At 47.0% G+C, this 17,578-nt stretch overlaps 1 protein-coding gene across 3 annotated transcripts in view; it reads right to left on the bottom strand.

Moving 5' to 3' along the window:
• The window catches only part of NRP2 (neuropilin 2), an 88,658-nt gene that overhangs the window by 50,713 nt on the left and 20,367 nt on the right, over positions 1–17,578 (bottom strand). For all 3 annotated transcript variants that reach the window (XM_018071766.2, XM_018071765.2, XM_018071767.2), the window contains exons 3-7: positions 9,135–9,316; positions 4,684–4,914; positions 3,957–4,112; positions 2,003–2,172; positions 834–989 (exon numbers count right to left, since the gene is read on the bottom strand). In XM_018071766.2, coding sequence (XP_017927255.1) covers positions 834–989; positions 2,003–2,172; positions 3,957–4,112; positions 4,684–4,914; positions 9,135–9,316 — 895 coding nt within the window. The remainder of the gene's footprint in view (positions 1–833; positions 990–2,002; positions 2,173–3,956; positions 4,113–4,683; positions 4,915–9,134; positions 9,317–17,578) is intronic.

Genomic DNA, 17,578 nt, shown 5'->3' on the forward strand with positions numbered 1-17,578 from the left:
GGCACCACAGAAGAGCAGGGAAGCACTTTCTCAAAGCGCCGTTAACCAGGGGACAGCCACATGATCAAAGCAATTGACAGAGCAGGACCAACCAGCCCGGCACCGTGGCTGCCTTAACCCCCCTGCCCATACAGCATAGCTTCCACACACACCACACCAAGTTTATCTTTCCTGGCCACATACCAGCACCTCCAAGGCTTCAAACAGCTCACCACCCATATTTACCCTCCCTCCCCCTCGCTCCCACCTGTGTGTGTGTGCCAGAAACACAGCAAGAGCATGCACAGCTCCCAGTGCTCAGAGCACCCTTGCTGACCATGCCTGCTAGCACAGATCCCACAGCCCTGGCAGCCTGAATTGCTTCTCATTATTTATTGTTCATTTTGTTCTCTGGGACAGTGCGATCGCCTCTTAGGATTTGTGCCCTTTCATTTCCAGGCCTCAGTAACTCCTGAACTACAGTTTCATGTGGTTTTGTGATTGTTAACCCAGCATGCAGACGGGTGTACGACCATAAAAGCTCAATGAATCTTGTATGGCAAAACACAGGCTGTGAAAGCATTTTCTCCTTCATTTGCAGTCAAAGAACATACTCTTGCCATCATGAAAGATGCAGCAGCAGCCAGGTTTTCCAAGGAATATGTTTCCTCATTGCTGTGCAGAGGAGAAAGGCCTATTTCTGCTCAGAACATCATCAGTCTTTTAGCCGTCATCAGAAAAAGGGTCCCTCACAGATTAAACCCTCTGGGCTTGTAAAATTTCTCTGTTCTCTTCCCTCCTGTTGGCTTCAAGACTCACCAAGGTGCAGGTAAAAGAGACAAAAAGGTCTTTACCTTGTGGTTTTTCCCGTGTCGGTACATCATCCAGTCCTCCCCATTGGTGCTGACCTCCAGCTTGTAGGTACGGACATAGTAGCCCTTCTGGGTTTCTCTCGAGATGGCACCCTGTGTGGCAATGGCTGTGAGAACAGTCAGGAAGTGGAGGTCCACCTTTCAAGGGGAAAAAGGGACAAGAGAGAGAGTGGTGAACACCTGAGAGCCCTGAGTGGCTAGTTAGTTCCTCCCTCTGTCTTTGAAAAACGAAAAGGTGTAAATTCAGCCTGTCTCACTCTATCTGTAGGTGTTCAGTTCAACAAGCACAACCTCCCCAGGCTGACTTCAGCAGGATAGGAACTACGAGACAAGAGTAACTAAGGATCTTGATGTCCACTCGTATAGGACCACCACAAAGCCTTCCTGCCTCAGACCAAGCAACAGGATCTGCACAGACGCTCATGTCCATTAAAGCAGGACAGAGACTAACTTTTTCCATGTAAAATAATCCAATTAGCAAGTGCTGCAGTTCGTGGTTTTCCCTTGTTGGTTTTTTGTTTTTTTTTTTTTACAATGTGGGTTGAGAAAGGTCAGCAGAGCTGGCTTCATAGGCCTGCCATGAATGAAGAATGAGATGTCTGCTAGAGGCAATGACATTCACCACCTCCCGCTCCCAGTGCCCTTTAGCAAGCAGTGTCTCCCGGCACTGTGACACAGCCAGAAGCCCTGTGTGGACAGACTGTGGCTCTAACCAGCTCAGAGGGAAGCCTTTGCTCTGTCAGCCCCCACCTGACATTAGCCTGCTCATTCTCCCTGCATCACTGATGAGATAAATATTATTCTAGTTGTTTTTCCACGCAGCCCCCGGAGACTTTGGTCCTCAGGCCAGTGATGGAGTCAGTGGCCCTTGTAAGTGGTGGAGGTCTCTCAGCCTCTGTCAGTCTGCTGGAAAGTCCATCAAGGTTTTGGGCAGGAAGGAGGGGGGGGAGAGTCAGTCCTTGGGTGGGCAAGCTAATGGAGGAGCCAGCCCCTCGCACTTCACAGAGGCACTGTAGCTACCCTGCTGCTTGCTCCCCATGAGCCACAGAGGCAATAAAAAATTCAATAAGTCTTATAGTCAAGGGTCAGTTTAACAGCATGACACTCCATTTGGTGGGGGAAGAGGTGAGGAGGCTGGAAAGTGTGCATACCTGGAGATACTCTTTGTTGCTGTCGACATTGGGGGTCCAGCCATTGTCATCACTGTTGAGCCGGCTCTGCTGAGGGGTCCATCGCCCATCTGAGTAAGTGGAGGAGGCACTGATCTGCATATTGGAGATCCTGCCAGACTCCATTCCCAGAGGCACATTGCACTGGAAGTCTAGAGCAGACACACATGTACACAGAGATCAGTATACAGTCTCAGTACTTCACTCCCAAGTGAAAAGCAGCCCTGAACTAATCTCCCCAGCTAACCCTGAGCAAAGCTGCCTGTCTGGAAAGATGAACAGATCTGCACCATCTCGAAGGTTGTGTGCACTCACAGATGGCACTGGAAAATTAAAGCTTTATGTTTGTGTGGCCCTCTGAACAGTAGTACAGTCCAGATCTTTCTCTCTTTCTCTCCTTCACCTTTGCTCAGTTTTGACACAATTCTGTCCCTTCCCTCACTCCATCTCCACCAACCTGTCCCAAGTCCCCTTGTCACAAAGTTCCCATCTTCTTGAAGGCTGTAGGTGAAATCTAAGCACTGACAAGGTAAGGAGTACAAACAGACACATCAGGAGGGTGCTTACTGCTGTGCTGCCAGCAGGAACATCAAGGACTGGAATGGGCAGATCTAAAGGTTTTGTGTGCGTGTGAGAGTATGGATGCGTGTCTGCATTGCCTATGTGCATGTGCTATAGGTGGTATCAGGCCCATAGGAATTAACCAGACAAGACTATGAAAGACTGGTATGCTTTCATTTGGATCTCCTCACTTCTAATGCTTTAAAAGTCACAATTAGCTCAATTTTAAGGTACGTCTCGCATGTTTTATGGCAGCTGTCCTGTGACTGAAAATATTGCATGGGCCCAAGAGTGCTGCTGCTATAAACCAGTGAGGCTCCACTGAACTGCCTGTGCTTTTAATGTGGCCAAGTCAACTTTGGGTGGAAATGATGGACCAAGTTAAGATGTCAGTGGTATTATTAAAGTTTCAATTTACACCACCATAAATAAAAACAGGCATGGCCCTTTAACACCTCTTGTGCTTGATTTTTCAAGCTTTGTGTTTAACATCTTATTCTCAAATCCTTTTAAAGAACAGAATAGAGAAGGGATTAAAGAACAGATCAACTGAGTATGGCAATAGGTAATGGTGAAGATCTCATGCTTGTCTGTAACTCTCACAGCCTCAGCAGAACTTGCCTTACTCAATCACAGAGCAAGAGCTTGTAACCCCTAGTGCTGCACAACCCCTACTCTACCCTGCTGTCTATCACAGGCTTTCAGCAGCAGGTCAGGGACTCTTTCTCCTTCTCTGGGATTGAGGAGTGTACTGAAGGCTTCTTCTGCTGTATCATAGGTTCACTGAGAACAGAGGTCGAGAACAGTAGCTCTGACGCAAAAACACCATAGGAAAACAAATGGAACTTTTCCTGGCCTGCAAGTGTTATCACAAAGAATCAAAATGCTCTTCATTCTCAAAATACACAACTTACTTCATCACCCCACATCAATTTACCTCCCTTATTAAGGGTTACAAAACAAAATTTGGTTTGAAATTCTCAGAGCTGTAAGCATTTTTTAATTAGACAGCCAAGAAATTCCATTTGTGGTTTGGGGCTGTGAACCTTTGGAAAACTAGAGAGAGAGACTGTATTTTCCCCCATGCTTTAATGAATCTGCTACACACGCTGGGCTGAAGTCTTCCCCTAAATCCTTTGGGCTGAGCATATACACGAAGGATTCTAGCCCAGTAGGTATTGAGAAGACTTCAAATGCAAGTGAAAAGTCAAAAAAAAGTCAGAGAGTCTTACTGAAATCTCATTTCTATCAGAAACACCTAAACTGCACTGCTGGTGGGGAACCAGCCCCTGGACACACTGCTGCCTGCATGTGCCAAATGAAAGACAGGAAAAACAGGTGACACAACTAGGTCATACACACATTTCCAACTTACTTTCTGGGACTTCCTGATGTATCAAGTAGTACTGAGCAGAGAAACCATCCTTAGCCACAGCCAGGTCCGTGTGGAAGGTGAGAGAGAGGACGCCGGTGGTTGAGCGGATGTCCGATGGCATCTTAGTGCCACAATACCTGCCTATCAAGGGGCCGACTGCAAAAGAAAGAGCAGCAAAAGTAATGCCTGCTTTTCCACTGGCCTCCTGGATCATCAGCAGATGGGCATCACTCAGCAAGGATGCCTTAGCAGGACCGATTGGGATAAAAGAAAGGCTGTAGGGATGGGCTATTTTTTACATCCATTGGCCTGGTGCCATGCAGTATGCCATGCAGAAATATCCACTGCAGCAGGCACTGCTCTGCAAATGCTGGGAAATGCTCCAAAATGCACTGTTTCTCAGTGGTACAGGGTAGGGAGGTTCTCCCATCATTGCATGAACCCACTGCCCTTCCCTGAGGGAGGTACCAGTGGTATGTTGGAGTGTCCCATGGGGTTTTTCAGATCAGTGGGTACAACAGAGCAGTAGTTTGGGGTTTAATGAATGCAGCCTTCTGTAAGTACACTGTCCCCAAGCTGGCCACAGAGTGCCCTGAAGGCAGGTTGCATGCTGCAGGTACCTTTGAGGTTAGACGTCTTTGGTGTTCAGACACAGACTGCACAGTTTTGGAGCTTTGTGAAACACCAAGAAGGGCTGAGGATAGCAGCACAGCACCCCATGGCTTACCCTGAGGGATGCCATCCCAGATGTCCAGCCAGTCGTACTTGCAGTCTCCTTCCCCTGCCTGCAGTGGGTCATGCTCGAGGTCAAAAAGCAGAAAGTGGAGGAGGATTTCTGTCTTTGGCTTGGCTATGATGGTGAAGACACAGTCCAGGTTGTGTGGATACTTGTCAGGGAAACCCGGAGACTCAATAGTGCCGTTGGAGGCAGTGAAGTTTCTGGAGCAGTCCTCGGAGCCTGTAGCAGCAGGAAAAAACTCAGAGACTTAGCAACAATGCAGCTTAATGCCAACAACTTGACACTGTGGAAACCCCATTTTGAGCTTAGCAGGGCTGTGTATTCACTTCTGGAAATGTCTCGTAAAGAACTATGTGAATTCCTGCAAGAAGTGAGAGGGTGATTTTCAAAGCTTTCCACAGGTGGAGAGCAGAGTTCTAAATCCCTCAGACACCTTTGCAAGTGTAACCTGGACATCACTGCTGATCCTCCTGACAATTATCTCAAAACCAAAGGACTAAAAGAGTGATCCAATCCAAAGCCATGGCTGCAGTTTGGTAGGTCAGCATCCTGCCACATCCCCCACACTGGAGGTGGTGGTGGTGGTGGAAAGGACGGCCACACTGAGCTGCCCTGGCTTCCCCAGCTGGCCCTCTCCACTGTAACCTGGCCCCCAAACAGTGACCTGCTGGCAGACCTGTGTCTGCTGCTCCAGAGCCTGTGGAGATGCCAGTCAGCACAAAGGGAGCTGACCTATGTAGTCCTCACTGACATCTGCAGCCATGGAAGTAAAGGGCCACAGCAGTTCCAGGTCTGATGGAGGAACCCCTGTTCAGGGAATGGGATGTCTGGGATAGGGCAGAGAGGAGTAATGGGATGTATTCTTTCTTCAAAAGCTGCCCTCAGGGGCCAGTCTCCTGCAAACTTCACCCTTCTGGCACCCGCATCTGTGCCTCAGTTTCCTCTTGAGAAAATAAAAGACAAATATTTACCCAGTGAAAGGGCCTGGGGAAGGGTGCCAATGTCTCCACTGTTAGCTGTAAACCCTCAGGAAGTGCACAGTTAGCCTGCAGCCCCCTGAGACCCACGCAAGGGACACGGGCCAGCTCCAGCATAGATCCCCACAACATGGCTACAGCAGGAGTGGGGTAACAGGGGCCATGGCAGCGGGGGTCTTTGCTGAGAACAGGAACAGAGACTTCTTTTTCACAGAATGAGCCATCCACACCAGAAATGCAAGTTATTTCTATCCTTAAGGAAGACCTTTGCGTGGTGAGGAGGGCAGACAATGCTGCCTCTTATTTATTGCTGACCCCAACACTGGCCTCGACTGCAGCCAGGCCTGCTCGGTGCCCCCTCTCACACAGCCAAGGTGCCTCGGGGTGGCTGGGGAAAGGGGAATTTGTGTGGCATTCATACCACGGTGACTTTGAAACCCTTTAGTTGTGGACAATAGACAACAGAAATCTGCAGCCTGGAGCTATCAGAGGGGAAAGGGGATGTTAGAAAGGCTGCTGGCCACTGTTGCAACCCGGCACTAGCATTCTCAAAGGTTTCTGCTTCACTTTTACTGGGACACTCTCCTTCTCCTCTACAAACCCTTCTGCTCCAGCTCTTCCAGGCAGCACAAGCCTTCCTGGGACTAATGGGAGACTTGTTATTCAATTCAGCATTAACCTACAGGAGTCAGGCCAGCAGCCCGCAGTAATAGCAGGATCTCACACTGCATTATGCAGTGCCTGGCTGGAGAGCTACTCAAGAGAGGCTCTTAATTGACTACCTAATGAAGCAGCCAGCTTTTCTGGTGTGAACCTGTGGGGTAAAATGCAGAGTCAAAAAATAAGGCCAAACACAAATCACAGCATAATGCCATGAACAGGGATAAGGGTGCACTTAGTTCCAAACAACTTAAAAGACAAACAGATAAATAGGGAAAATAACACAAGCTCCGAGCTAGGGAGAAAATCAAAGACTAAACCCAGAGTCAGGGACTGTCCTCTAGAGACAGGAAAGAGACGTAACTATGTCACCACATTAGACAACAGTTTCCTCATGTGGGGCTCTTATCGCATTAGGCATCTTTGTCTACATTTGGGCTGATAGCAGCAAACACAATGATCAGCTTTTTATAAGGAAGCTGCAGATAATCAACGGGATTCATGCTGGCTTCAGCAGCAGGACCAGCCTGAGAGGAGACTTTGATGCCCAGAGCTGGAGAGCTCAGGCCAGCCCTGCCAAACTGGCTCACAAAGAGCGCAGCAGGGAGGCTGGACCAGCCAGGGCAGGCGGCTCTTTTGTCAGCCCACGGACTGCTGACTGACACATATCAGAGGATTGAAGACTGGTATGCGGTTGTTTGTATGCAGATTGCTCCTCTCTCACACTGTGATAAAGGAAATGTAGCACAAGGTGTGGAAATAGATGCTCGATTGAAAAGAGTTGTTTTTTTAGGTCACCTTTAAGAAAGAAGGAATCTGCAGGCACTGCTGCCTTTACTGATGTGGACAATGACAATCTGATGACCTTTAAAGCTGGTGACACCCTTGCTGGTTTCCCTGACAGCTCAGACAGAAACTTGGCCCATGCCTGCCTGCCTGCCAACAAAAGGCAAGGTTTGTTTGTACCGTGGTAGCCCCGCAGCCAGCACTGCCCTCTCTGGGAGTCCTGGCAGGGACAGGGGCTGTGCAGATGTGCTGTGGGATCAATCACAGGCTCATCCACACTCCTCTGCCAAAACCTGCCTTGCCAGGCTGGATTTCATGGGGTGCAGCTGGAAGAAAGCATGGCTATTTCTGGAGAAGATGGCTGTCTGCAGAGGGGTGGGGGTGGCAAAAGGAGCCCCAACACCACTTCAGACCTGAGGACAGTGCTGCAGGAACCTACACCGAGGGACACAAACTCAGCTCCAGCCTCCATTCAACACCTGCTCTCTTCCAGATCAGCCCTTGCTTCCACTTCTTCCTACCAGCACCATCTCCTTTCCCCATGAATTTGGTGCCTTGCTGGCTCCCACCTAGAGAGACAGGGTTCCTGCCTGCCATTCCTGGCCACCTCAGCCAGCTGGACCACCCCACTCAGGTCAGTGGGTGCCCTGTGCCCCAACTCAGGTCAGGCACAACCCAGCAGTCTGCTGGGCTCATCACGGGTGTGTACACAGAATGAGAGGCAAGGGGGGGTGAGATGGGTCAGTGGTCTTCCCATCTGTACACAGGCATTCTTTGCCATCCTCTGTGCTGACAACTGGCTTTAGCTAACCCCAACAGCCAGCTGAATCACTAAACACTTTCAGGACTAATCTGCATCCTAATCATCAACTAACAGCAGTGGTGAGCTGGCTGCACAACAGCTCAGTGGCCAGTTATGCAGTCCAGGCAACCACCAGCAATACCACTTTCCTCATCCATCTGAACCTTCATACATCTCCTGTCCTCATCATTTCACAATGAATTTAGGGAGTCTCATTCTCTTGCAGCAAAGTCTCCACATTCACATCTACCTGTGGCCAGGCTGTGGGCTGTCTGCACATCTCTGCCTGCTGCATAGCTGGGACAGGGCCCCTGGGCACTGGTGCCTGTGCTCCCCGTCTTTTCTTTAAAGAGGCTGGATAAGTAACCCTGTTGTGCTCCTTTCTGGTTCTTCACTGGGCATGGACATTTTTTTTCATGCTGGATCCAATGACATGAAAGCCACGTGTGATTTCTTCCAACACACCACCAAAGGAATGCAGGCACAGGGCAGGCGCCTGCGTATCCATGCAAAACACACTCCTGCTCCCTCGGCATGCATGCACACATCTCTCATGTGCACATACAGAGGGTTTGATTTTCTCAAGCCTCCTTCTTCCCACACACAAAAATTCTGGCAAATATTTAGACAGAAACACTATTAAAAGGCCTTTGAGCAGCTTTTCCTTTCCTCAATAATAGTTTGGTATTAAACAGAATTATGAATAGTTCCTCTTATATCAGCCTGTAAAGGCACTGCCTCAGACCTTGAGAGCACTGCTGACAGCAATCATTTAAACCCCAGAGCTCCCCAGTTACAAACCCCACTTCCAGAGAGAGAAAACACAGCATCATTGATCAACCCTGAATTGCAACTCCACAGGATGGGGAGCTCCATGCCCTTCTAAAGAGGGACAATCCCCTACCCCTAACAAGCTCCACATGTCAGGGAGAAAAGATATATGTTTCTAGTTCTCAAATATAAAAGAGCATTTAAGGAAGAACTCTGCTTTTACTGCCATGCTGTGATCCAAAAATGCGCTGTCATGTGCCACTAATATCTTTACCTTCTTGGAAATGTGATGCATAGACTTGCTTAAATTAAAAAAAAAAAAAAAGTCCTTTATCTCTGGATAACGTGCGAGAAATCACATTGAAAATGTGGTCAAAGACATCATCTTGTGAAGATAATTGTGACAAACAGCCCGGGAGTCAGGCACTGACTCAGACACTTACCTGTCTTGTAGATCTCATAGCGCAGAGAGAAGCCGGCACCTTGCCGTGCGTAGTCTGAGGTGAACTTGATATAGAGAGAGGGGCCAGAAGAGATGATAGTAGGAGGTGCTATGTTCCCACAGTGCTTGCCCAGCAGGTCTGCTGCTTCACTGTCCCCATCTCGGATCTCGATGTAGTCATACCTGCGGAGGCAGGTGAAATGGCAGTGAAACCATCTGTCAGGGGGACGCTTTGGGATGCCGGCAACGAACAAAAACCACTTCTTGATATCTGCATGTTTCACAGAACATCTTCCAGACAGGTACCTGGGACTCTCTTATTCACATCACACCACAGCCCCCCAGTGCATTTTTTCTCTTTTGTTTGGCTATGGTTAGGTCCCTTCCTCTATTGCAATTCACATAATTTATTGCACACACATCCACTCCAACTTCAGAGCCAACATGCAAAATTTAGGACACAATTTACCCCCATTTCCACAAAACTCCTTTCGCATGGGAGAAGCTCAGATACAACTCTCCTGGGGCTACTCTCCTCCTCTGACCTCTCTCCCGAAATGCCATTGTGCTATTTGGCACAGCTTACTTTATTCCAGTATTCATGTGAGATTTGGGCAAGCACGTGCCAAGCGTTAAACTGTCAATGTTCAGTCCATGTGAGCATGTAGGACACCACACTGGTCCTTTAACAAGCATGATCAGTACATTCACTTAGCACTTGGGCAGTAATTAATATCTATTAAGTGCTAACAAAGAATTTCTGTGGGTGAAAAGTGCTGCGTAAGAGCTGGGTAACTGCACTCACTCCTGCTGATTCTTGTACACCCTGTAACTGCAACCTGCCTTTGCTAAACCCTACTTGGAGATGTTCCACCTCCCCACTGGAGTTGTTCCTGGATATCTGACCGTGTAGGGTTAGAAGAACTGCCTCCTGGTGCAAAGACAAGCTCGCTGAATTGCCTCCTGGTGCAGAGAAAAAAGCTTGTTGCAAAGTCTGGATGGAAGGTGAAACACGTTCCTTCATATTTTCTGGGCCATGACTAGGCAAGGTAGTAGTATCAGGCTCTGTGTGCTGCGAAGAAACAAACAGCTTTTACGTGTACATCTTGTTCTTCAGCTGCTTTCTAACACCCACGTTCTCCCGCTCCTCTCCTCCTCTCTGGCCAGCATGCTGCTATTTACAGAAACTGCCCATCTCTCTTTGACTGTTTATTCGTTTTGTATCAACCTGTTTGAACAACATGCTACAGCTCTTCTCATGGGGCCAGGGTGGGAAAAACCATTTCCAGGCTGCCAGGAATCTGCCTTTCTTCTTTGTCACAAGATCTTCTGTTTGGAAATGGACAGTTGAAAGGAGAAGTAGCTTGCTGGATACAGAATGATCCTCATGTGACTCATTCCTGTTCTGCAAAGCACATATCGGCAAGCAACAACCTCAAAACAAACTTACAGGGACTTAGTGTGCTCCTCCACAAAGAAAGATGGCCTGGACAGCTTTGGTTTCACTCCTTTCTGGGACTAAATCAGGCTGAGAGCCAGAAGCAAAATTCCTGCAGATAAAATCCTGTCTATGCTGGAACCGAGCACTCAACTAGCTGCAATTGCCCAGCCTTTAACTTCATTACAGACTCAATTGGCTTGGTCAAGGTGAAATTCAAGCAGTCTTGAGAAGTGGCACTCGAACAGGAAGAGCATTTGGCTTAGCTAGTGTGTGGACACACAGTGATGCAAATGAAGACCCGCTCCCTCCTCAGCTCTGCCTAGCTCCCTATCACCTTGTGACCCCTTATTACCCTGACACCATTCAGCAGCACCCTGCACGACCCCCAGTAATGTCCATCATGTGTGGCTTGATCCTACCATCTCCCCAGGGAGAAGGAACATAGAGGGCAGTGTCAGTGCTTCTTCTAAGTAGATTTTTTTTTCCCTTGTTTCTCTATTTGTTTAAAGTAGTACTGAGTAAACAGCAGGGACATTTTGTTCTCTAAACAACCACTTGCTTTTAGTGTGCTTGCAACCCTTTCACATCCGAAGTGCACATCTGTGCCGCAGGACTACTGGCTACCAGAGAAATTGTGAATATGTGGCAAAAAATTAATTTGGCAAAAACACGAATGTTGGCAAAACACAGTTAATGGAGTGGATTGTAAAACCTGCCATTTGCATGGCACAGGCAGAGGTTAGCAGCATCCCAGGGAATCACATCTGTTTGTGTCCTCGTGGGGTTGTAACTCGCCAACACAGTATACGGCTTCAACTACTTGACTGAAATGATCACAGCTTCTCCTGTAGCCAGCAAACCAAACATCCCAGTGCTGTCCACATGGCTCCTCAAGACATCCAGTGCTGTAGGAGCACTGCAATTTCAGAAGCAAGTTCGGGACCAAGAAATATTTGCTTATTGAATGGGTGAACGACTTCCAACAATACATAAGAGTTGGGAATACTGCAATCTGCTCATGGGCAATCTGCAAATGGAAAATTGAAAGAACAAATCTAGTAAATAAATCATCAGGAAATATTTGCCTCTCTGAGCTAAACCCTGTTTGGCTTCATTCACGCATCTAACTGAGCTTTCTCATACTGCAGCTAATTCTTAATAAATCAAATGTTAAAAACAACCAAAACCAAGCCCTTAAGAGAAGGTCAGGGAATCATTTTTGCCAAATGTAAAATGAACATAAATGCATAGGAGTTTTCTTCCCTAGTTAAAAAATCTTGGCCCAAGTCCTCTGCTCTTTATGAGGCAAAATTCTTTTTTTTCAGGTCATATAAACAGAGTGTGAATTGGGGAAGTATTACAGTTGGGAGATAGCTCCTACCCAGATGAGCAGGGACACCTACTTCCTTTCCACCACAGCAAATAAGCTTTAGGCTTTCAAAATGAAACATCAAAGACACCCAGTCCAAACTGTTAAACTTCCAAACTTCATCAAGAATGCCAGCTAATCCCCACCACAGATTCTTTTGGAATCATGTGCTTCAGACATGTAGCCCTCAGTCAAACAAACTGATAAACCCTGTTCTCCTCACGTCAGTTCATTGGATATGTTACAATCTAATCTGGCCAAACCTTTGCTCCTGTTAAGCTTAAGCATGGTTTCCAGACTTTCTTCTTCTCATGTGAAAAAGGAGAAAAACTGCAAGGAAGAAAACCCAGCCCTGGGGGTGCTTTCTACTCTAACCATTTCATTTTCAGGTAATTACAGACTAGGGCACAGCTGGGTGGGACACATTCATGTTGCAATGGCACCCGAACAGTCTCGTACAGTGCCCAGCAATTTGCATTTCACTCATATAACCACATGCATTGTTTCAGTCATCGTGCACCAACATCCTTCTGGCCTGACCTCTCTGGCATTACCTCCACTGGGCAAGCTGCCATCTCCAAGCACATTTCATGGCCACTTCTCCCCATTGCTCCAACGAGTCAAGCATAAACATGTGAGGGCAGGGTACAGCCTCCATAGCCCATAAGTGTAATCAATGGATTAACCAAGTCTTCTTTTGCAGGGAAGGTGACCACAGTTGGCTGCCTCTCCAGTGGCAGGATATTCTCAGCTGCCACTTGAGTAGGAAGGCCAGTGAATTGGTTTGAAACTGCCTCAAACAGCTTTCCATCAGGGAGTTTTGAGGCAGAGAGGCAAAGCTGAAGTACTTTTAACTGCCCAGACAATGGGGGTTGAGATAGAAGGGAAACACATTGCTTAGATGCTCTTCTTGGAGCTGTTTAACAAAATTAAACATTAAATGTACAATGCCTACAAATACTGCTGTGTTTTTATTACAGATTTTTAGTAGGAACTGCTTTGCTGATGTTAAGAGAGCTTTTATTAACTAATTATAAAGCACTTCTAATGCCTGTATTACTCATGCTTGTTTGCTTGCTTTTTCCTCCAGTCAACCTCTCTGCTTCCCTGTTTTTCCTTTCTATTTTCCCTAAGTCACTTTGCTGCTGACTCTGCAAATGAGGTGCAACAAAGGCAAATAAGCCTCAGTTGTAGGGATTATGAGAAGACCTTCACCTTTTCAGTCCTTTTTTGTTGTGAAATACCTAATCTGCTCTCTGGCCATTGAACTGTGCTCCATGATCCCCTGGGGCCAGCACGGACCTCCCAGGTGCCCACCCAGGCACTGCTGAATCCCAGAAACACTACAACCCACCTGGGGAACAGCTCTGGGTGCTCCTCAGCTGAGGGACAGGACCCAGCACAAAGCGGTTTTGTGACTCATACTGCTTTACACATAATAAACAAACCTGTTGCCCCTCAGCCCCAGGTCCTAAGAAATGCTGAGTTCTTCCCCACTGAAACATGCTTCGAGGGCATTAAAGAGACATTACCTTAGGATGGGGAGAAATACAAACAACAAATTATTTATGTGTTCACAGTCCTCTTGTGAGTCCTCCCAACACACAAACTTGTGCAAGCCTTGCTTCGAAGCCCGAGGAAGGCTGGCTCCCCAGGCCAAGCTCTGACCTAGCCGGCAGCTTTCTCAGTCTCTTCCTAGAGTTATGATTTGAAGTAGGTGAGGACCTGCACTCAGCAAAGCCTGGTTTCCAAAGCTTGCCAGGGCTGGAGAGCGCTGCAAGGCTCTAACCTGAACTTTCCCAATGTTTAATTTGGAGCTATTATTTATAGGCGTTTCCATGGGGCTCATGACTGCAGCTGGCAGACAGTAGTGATGGGATTCTTAAGAGACCCTGTGAGGTAGGAAGGCAGAGAGGAGCAGTGTCTGGCCCAAGGTCACACAGGAAGTTTGCAGAACAGCCAAGAATAGAAGCTAGCCTTGACTGGACAGATTATATTATATTATATTATATTGGAGAAGTCTGGCCTAGATAGACAGAGAGACAAGCAGGTACTGACTGCATGCCAACAGCCCCAAATTTGGGAATGCCCAGTGCTGACTTGAGCCTTCAAGACCCCTGACCTGCTTGAACCACGTCACTGTGTCTTGAATGCATCTGCTGAGGACAGGAAGAGAAACTGCAATTCTAGTTAAATTCAGCAGTCATTAATACTCTGCAGGTAGCTGGGGAAGGTCTGTGCTTAGCCACAATGGTAGCTGCTAAATGCAATTGTTCCCCCTTTGAAAAGGTGATGGATGGTTTGTTTCTCAGAAATTACTATAAAAATGCATAAGGAGTATTAAACACCCTCTAAGAACAGGGGGGTTCTTAAAAATTAAATAGCAGTTGCAGTATAAAGATAGTTAGGAAATAGTGAACCCGCATCTCTGCGCTTGTTTTGCAATCAAGGGGTGGCTAGAATTAATGTCCATTATACACTAGCTGGCTTAGTCAATTTTTCTGTGTCACCACCCATCTTCACGCTCTTTTGTACGCCACCTTCAAACCAAATCCTTACTTCACGAGAGGTTACATTGTGAAAGACAAGAAAACTTTTCTGTGATGTTTACACAATCTCGAGCAACTGCAGGACATACCTTTCAAAGGTTAAATTGTTCCAGAAGCTACTGAGGGCTTTGAAATGATATTTTTTTTCATAGCCATGATAGCAAAGGCAAGCTCCACTGTTGTCTGATGAAACAAGAGCAATGAAGTTTGATCTTAGCTGCCAGCCCTTAATCAGGGTAATTAATTATAAATACAGCAGATGAATTGGATTCTCCTTTGACTTGAACTGGTTTTACACATGTGTAACTCATCATTTTAAGGGTAATCACTCCTAATTTATCCTGTGAGACGAGAATCAGTTCTCATAGACACAGACACTGATATAGATTTGTGCACAGACCTAAAAAGCCTGTATCACATTCAGCTTAAGCCAACTAAAAGTCCTCTGCTCTCAGTGGAAGCAGACTTCTCACACCCAGCTTGAGATGGAATTAATCATTCTTCTGCACTGACTACACAGGTATTTTAAATCACTCTCGGTGACTGGACCCAGACTTTGAGTGGCTGAACATCAGAGAGATGAACTGGGTCTCAGTCTGCAGCTTTTGGGGCGGTTTTTGCCCATACTGAGGCAAAAGATGGTCACAGAGCTTGCCCTTGTTTTGTCCTGATGGAAATAACTGTCTCTGGCAACAACAAGAGAGAAATCAGCTATAATTCTCTGAATCTTAGGGGATTTCACTGGATTTCAGTGACTAAACTGACAAAAATCCAATGGCAGCAGGGGGAGAGCCAAGCTGGGAGGGGGACGTGGGGTGATGGCACAGGCTTAATTGCTTAGGATTTCTCAGAAGTTTGTTTTGAATTTGTTGCATCCAATTATGTCTTGTGTAATCACAGTATTGTGGGGGGTTGTAATCATTATACTGTGCTTTGGATTACTGTCTTCTCTCTTAAAAAAATCTGACCAGAATTTCTGAGAAATGAAAAAAATCCAGTTATCCAGTCAAAGAGAAAAGAAAAAAAAAAAAAAAGGAAAAATGAGAAGAAAACTAGAGAGAAGGAGAGAAAATAATGTTATCAGATTGGAAAACTTCTTCAAAAATGCCTTGAAGACAAAAAATGAAAACTACAAATAGTCTCTATTTATAATCTTTGGGTCGTTGTTTTCACCCCCTTACAAGCACCGCTGATGGCAAGTCCTTCCGCAGTTACTGCTAACTTAAGCACAGGGGGAAAAAAGTAGCCAAAATATATCTTGCAAAGGGAGGAATAAAACATAGCTGTAAACTGCTCCTGTGGCAAGTTCTGATTCAGGAGGGAATTTCAGCTCCTAGCATGCTGCTGCCCTCCCCTGAGACAGGAGAGCAAAGGCTCCCCCGCTCTTTGCCGTTCATGCCCAGCCTGCCTTCTTCAAGTGGTGTTGCCAGATTGCTGCGGAAAGGCGCGTTGGAGTAGAGAAGTGCTCTCATCTGGGGCATGTCTGGAAAACCTTTCGTTATATAAGAAAAAAGAGATGTGCTAATGTGCACTTCGGGGGTTTTCTGCAGGCTGTTGTTCAGGAGTTACACATGGCTGTTTAATTTTATTTCTGTCTCCAAAACCATCTCTATAAATTCCTCACACATCTATCTTTAGCTACAGGGGCCTTTTGTTGCAATATGTCTTTGGTATTCTTTGGGGGGGGGAAATCATGGTGAAATCAGGAATAAAACATATAAAGCATGGTAAGAATAAGCCCCCTTTCCATGGCATTCTGCCTTCTGTTGCTGCTCTAAGGGAACTGAAGCAACTCACAACCCTTTCATACCCCAAAATGCAGGACACTTGAGAAAATGCATTTGCACTTTTCTCCTTCTGCTACAATCCATCTGTGGAAAAAATTAGACTTTAGTTTCTATGTCATTTTACTGTCACTACTCACAGGCACTTGATCACTAAGAGAAATTAAAAAATGTATAAAATAAACAATAACAACCATAAAAGGAGAATTTACTGCTGAAAAGCAGCAGAGCAGGCAGAGGGCAGGGGCAAATGCTTACTTTGCTCACTTTGCAGTGGGGAGAACAGGTTTCCCTCTCCTGATGGAATCCAGTGCCCAACAGCCCAGGTAACGGATGGAGATGAGCTTGGGCAGGCTGGCCCTGGTGGCTGAAGGTTTGGGGTGCTGATGAGTATTAGGGAACTCTCACATGGTCTGCTGTGCAACCCTGTTCCCAGAGGAGCAAGTGATATCCCATCACACCTCGATGGTGTAGTGTCAGTCAAGGGCTTAGACACAACATGCATCGAAGAACTAAAGAGATGGTAAAAACTGGGATCAGATGGGAGCTTTGTAGCTGGGCTTTCCACTAGCATTCATTTGCACTGGCTTTTTTTTCAGCACAAAACTGAAATAAACACCTCGTTAAGCACCGGTTGTATAAAGGAGGTTGTAAGAACAGAGACCTGACCAGCCCTCCCTCACTCTCCTGGCTGTCTACATCCCTCGTTAATGAGTGATGGTCACCCTGGGACTGGCCGACCACGGGGTGGCTTTCTGACCCCACATTTTCTCAGACACAGCCTGTCACAGCCCAGCTCCTGCCTTAGCTGACGCACAAGCAAGTAAAGCTTTGCCACCAAGACTGGCCTTCAGTCTCCACTATTTGAGCACTTCCACAAGCTGACCATGCCAGCTTGCAGTAAGAGCAGTTTCTGAGGCAAACAGCACACCAAATCTGCTGATTCCTCCTTGAATACTATATAGCTAGCACAGCACCTCCTAACCCTTTCTCCCCTCAAAATATGAGCACTTGCATCTCAGTGGCCACCTAAACCGAGCAGCGCCAAGGCTCTGAGCAAAATCAATGCCTGGACAAGGGCGAGCGCTCTGCCATGCACATGCCACACCCTGCTGTGCTTTTGCAGCAGCAGTGACCTCCCACACGGTTCTCAGAGGCAGCAATACCTATTTGGGCATGTGGGAGTAAATAGCCACTGGCAGGGGCTGGTTGGTACCCCTGAGGTGAGCTCAGCCCTGCCTGGGACAGCAGGTCAGAGAGGCAGCCACACCAAGATGGAAGAGGGAGACAGAGACAAGAGAG

Source organism: Manacus vitellinus, unplaced genomic scaffold (genome assembly GCF_001715985.3).
Source record: "Manacus vitellinus isolate BGI_N305 unplaced genomic scaffold, ASM171598v3 scaffold_20_pilon, whole genome shotgun sequence".
NCBI classification, from domain to species: domain Eukaryota; kingdom Metazoa; phylum Chordata; class Aves; order Passeriformes; family Pipridae; genus Manacus; species Manacus vitellinus.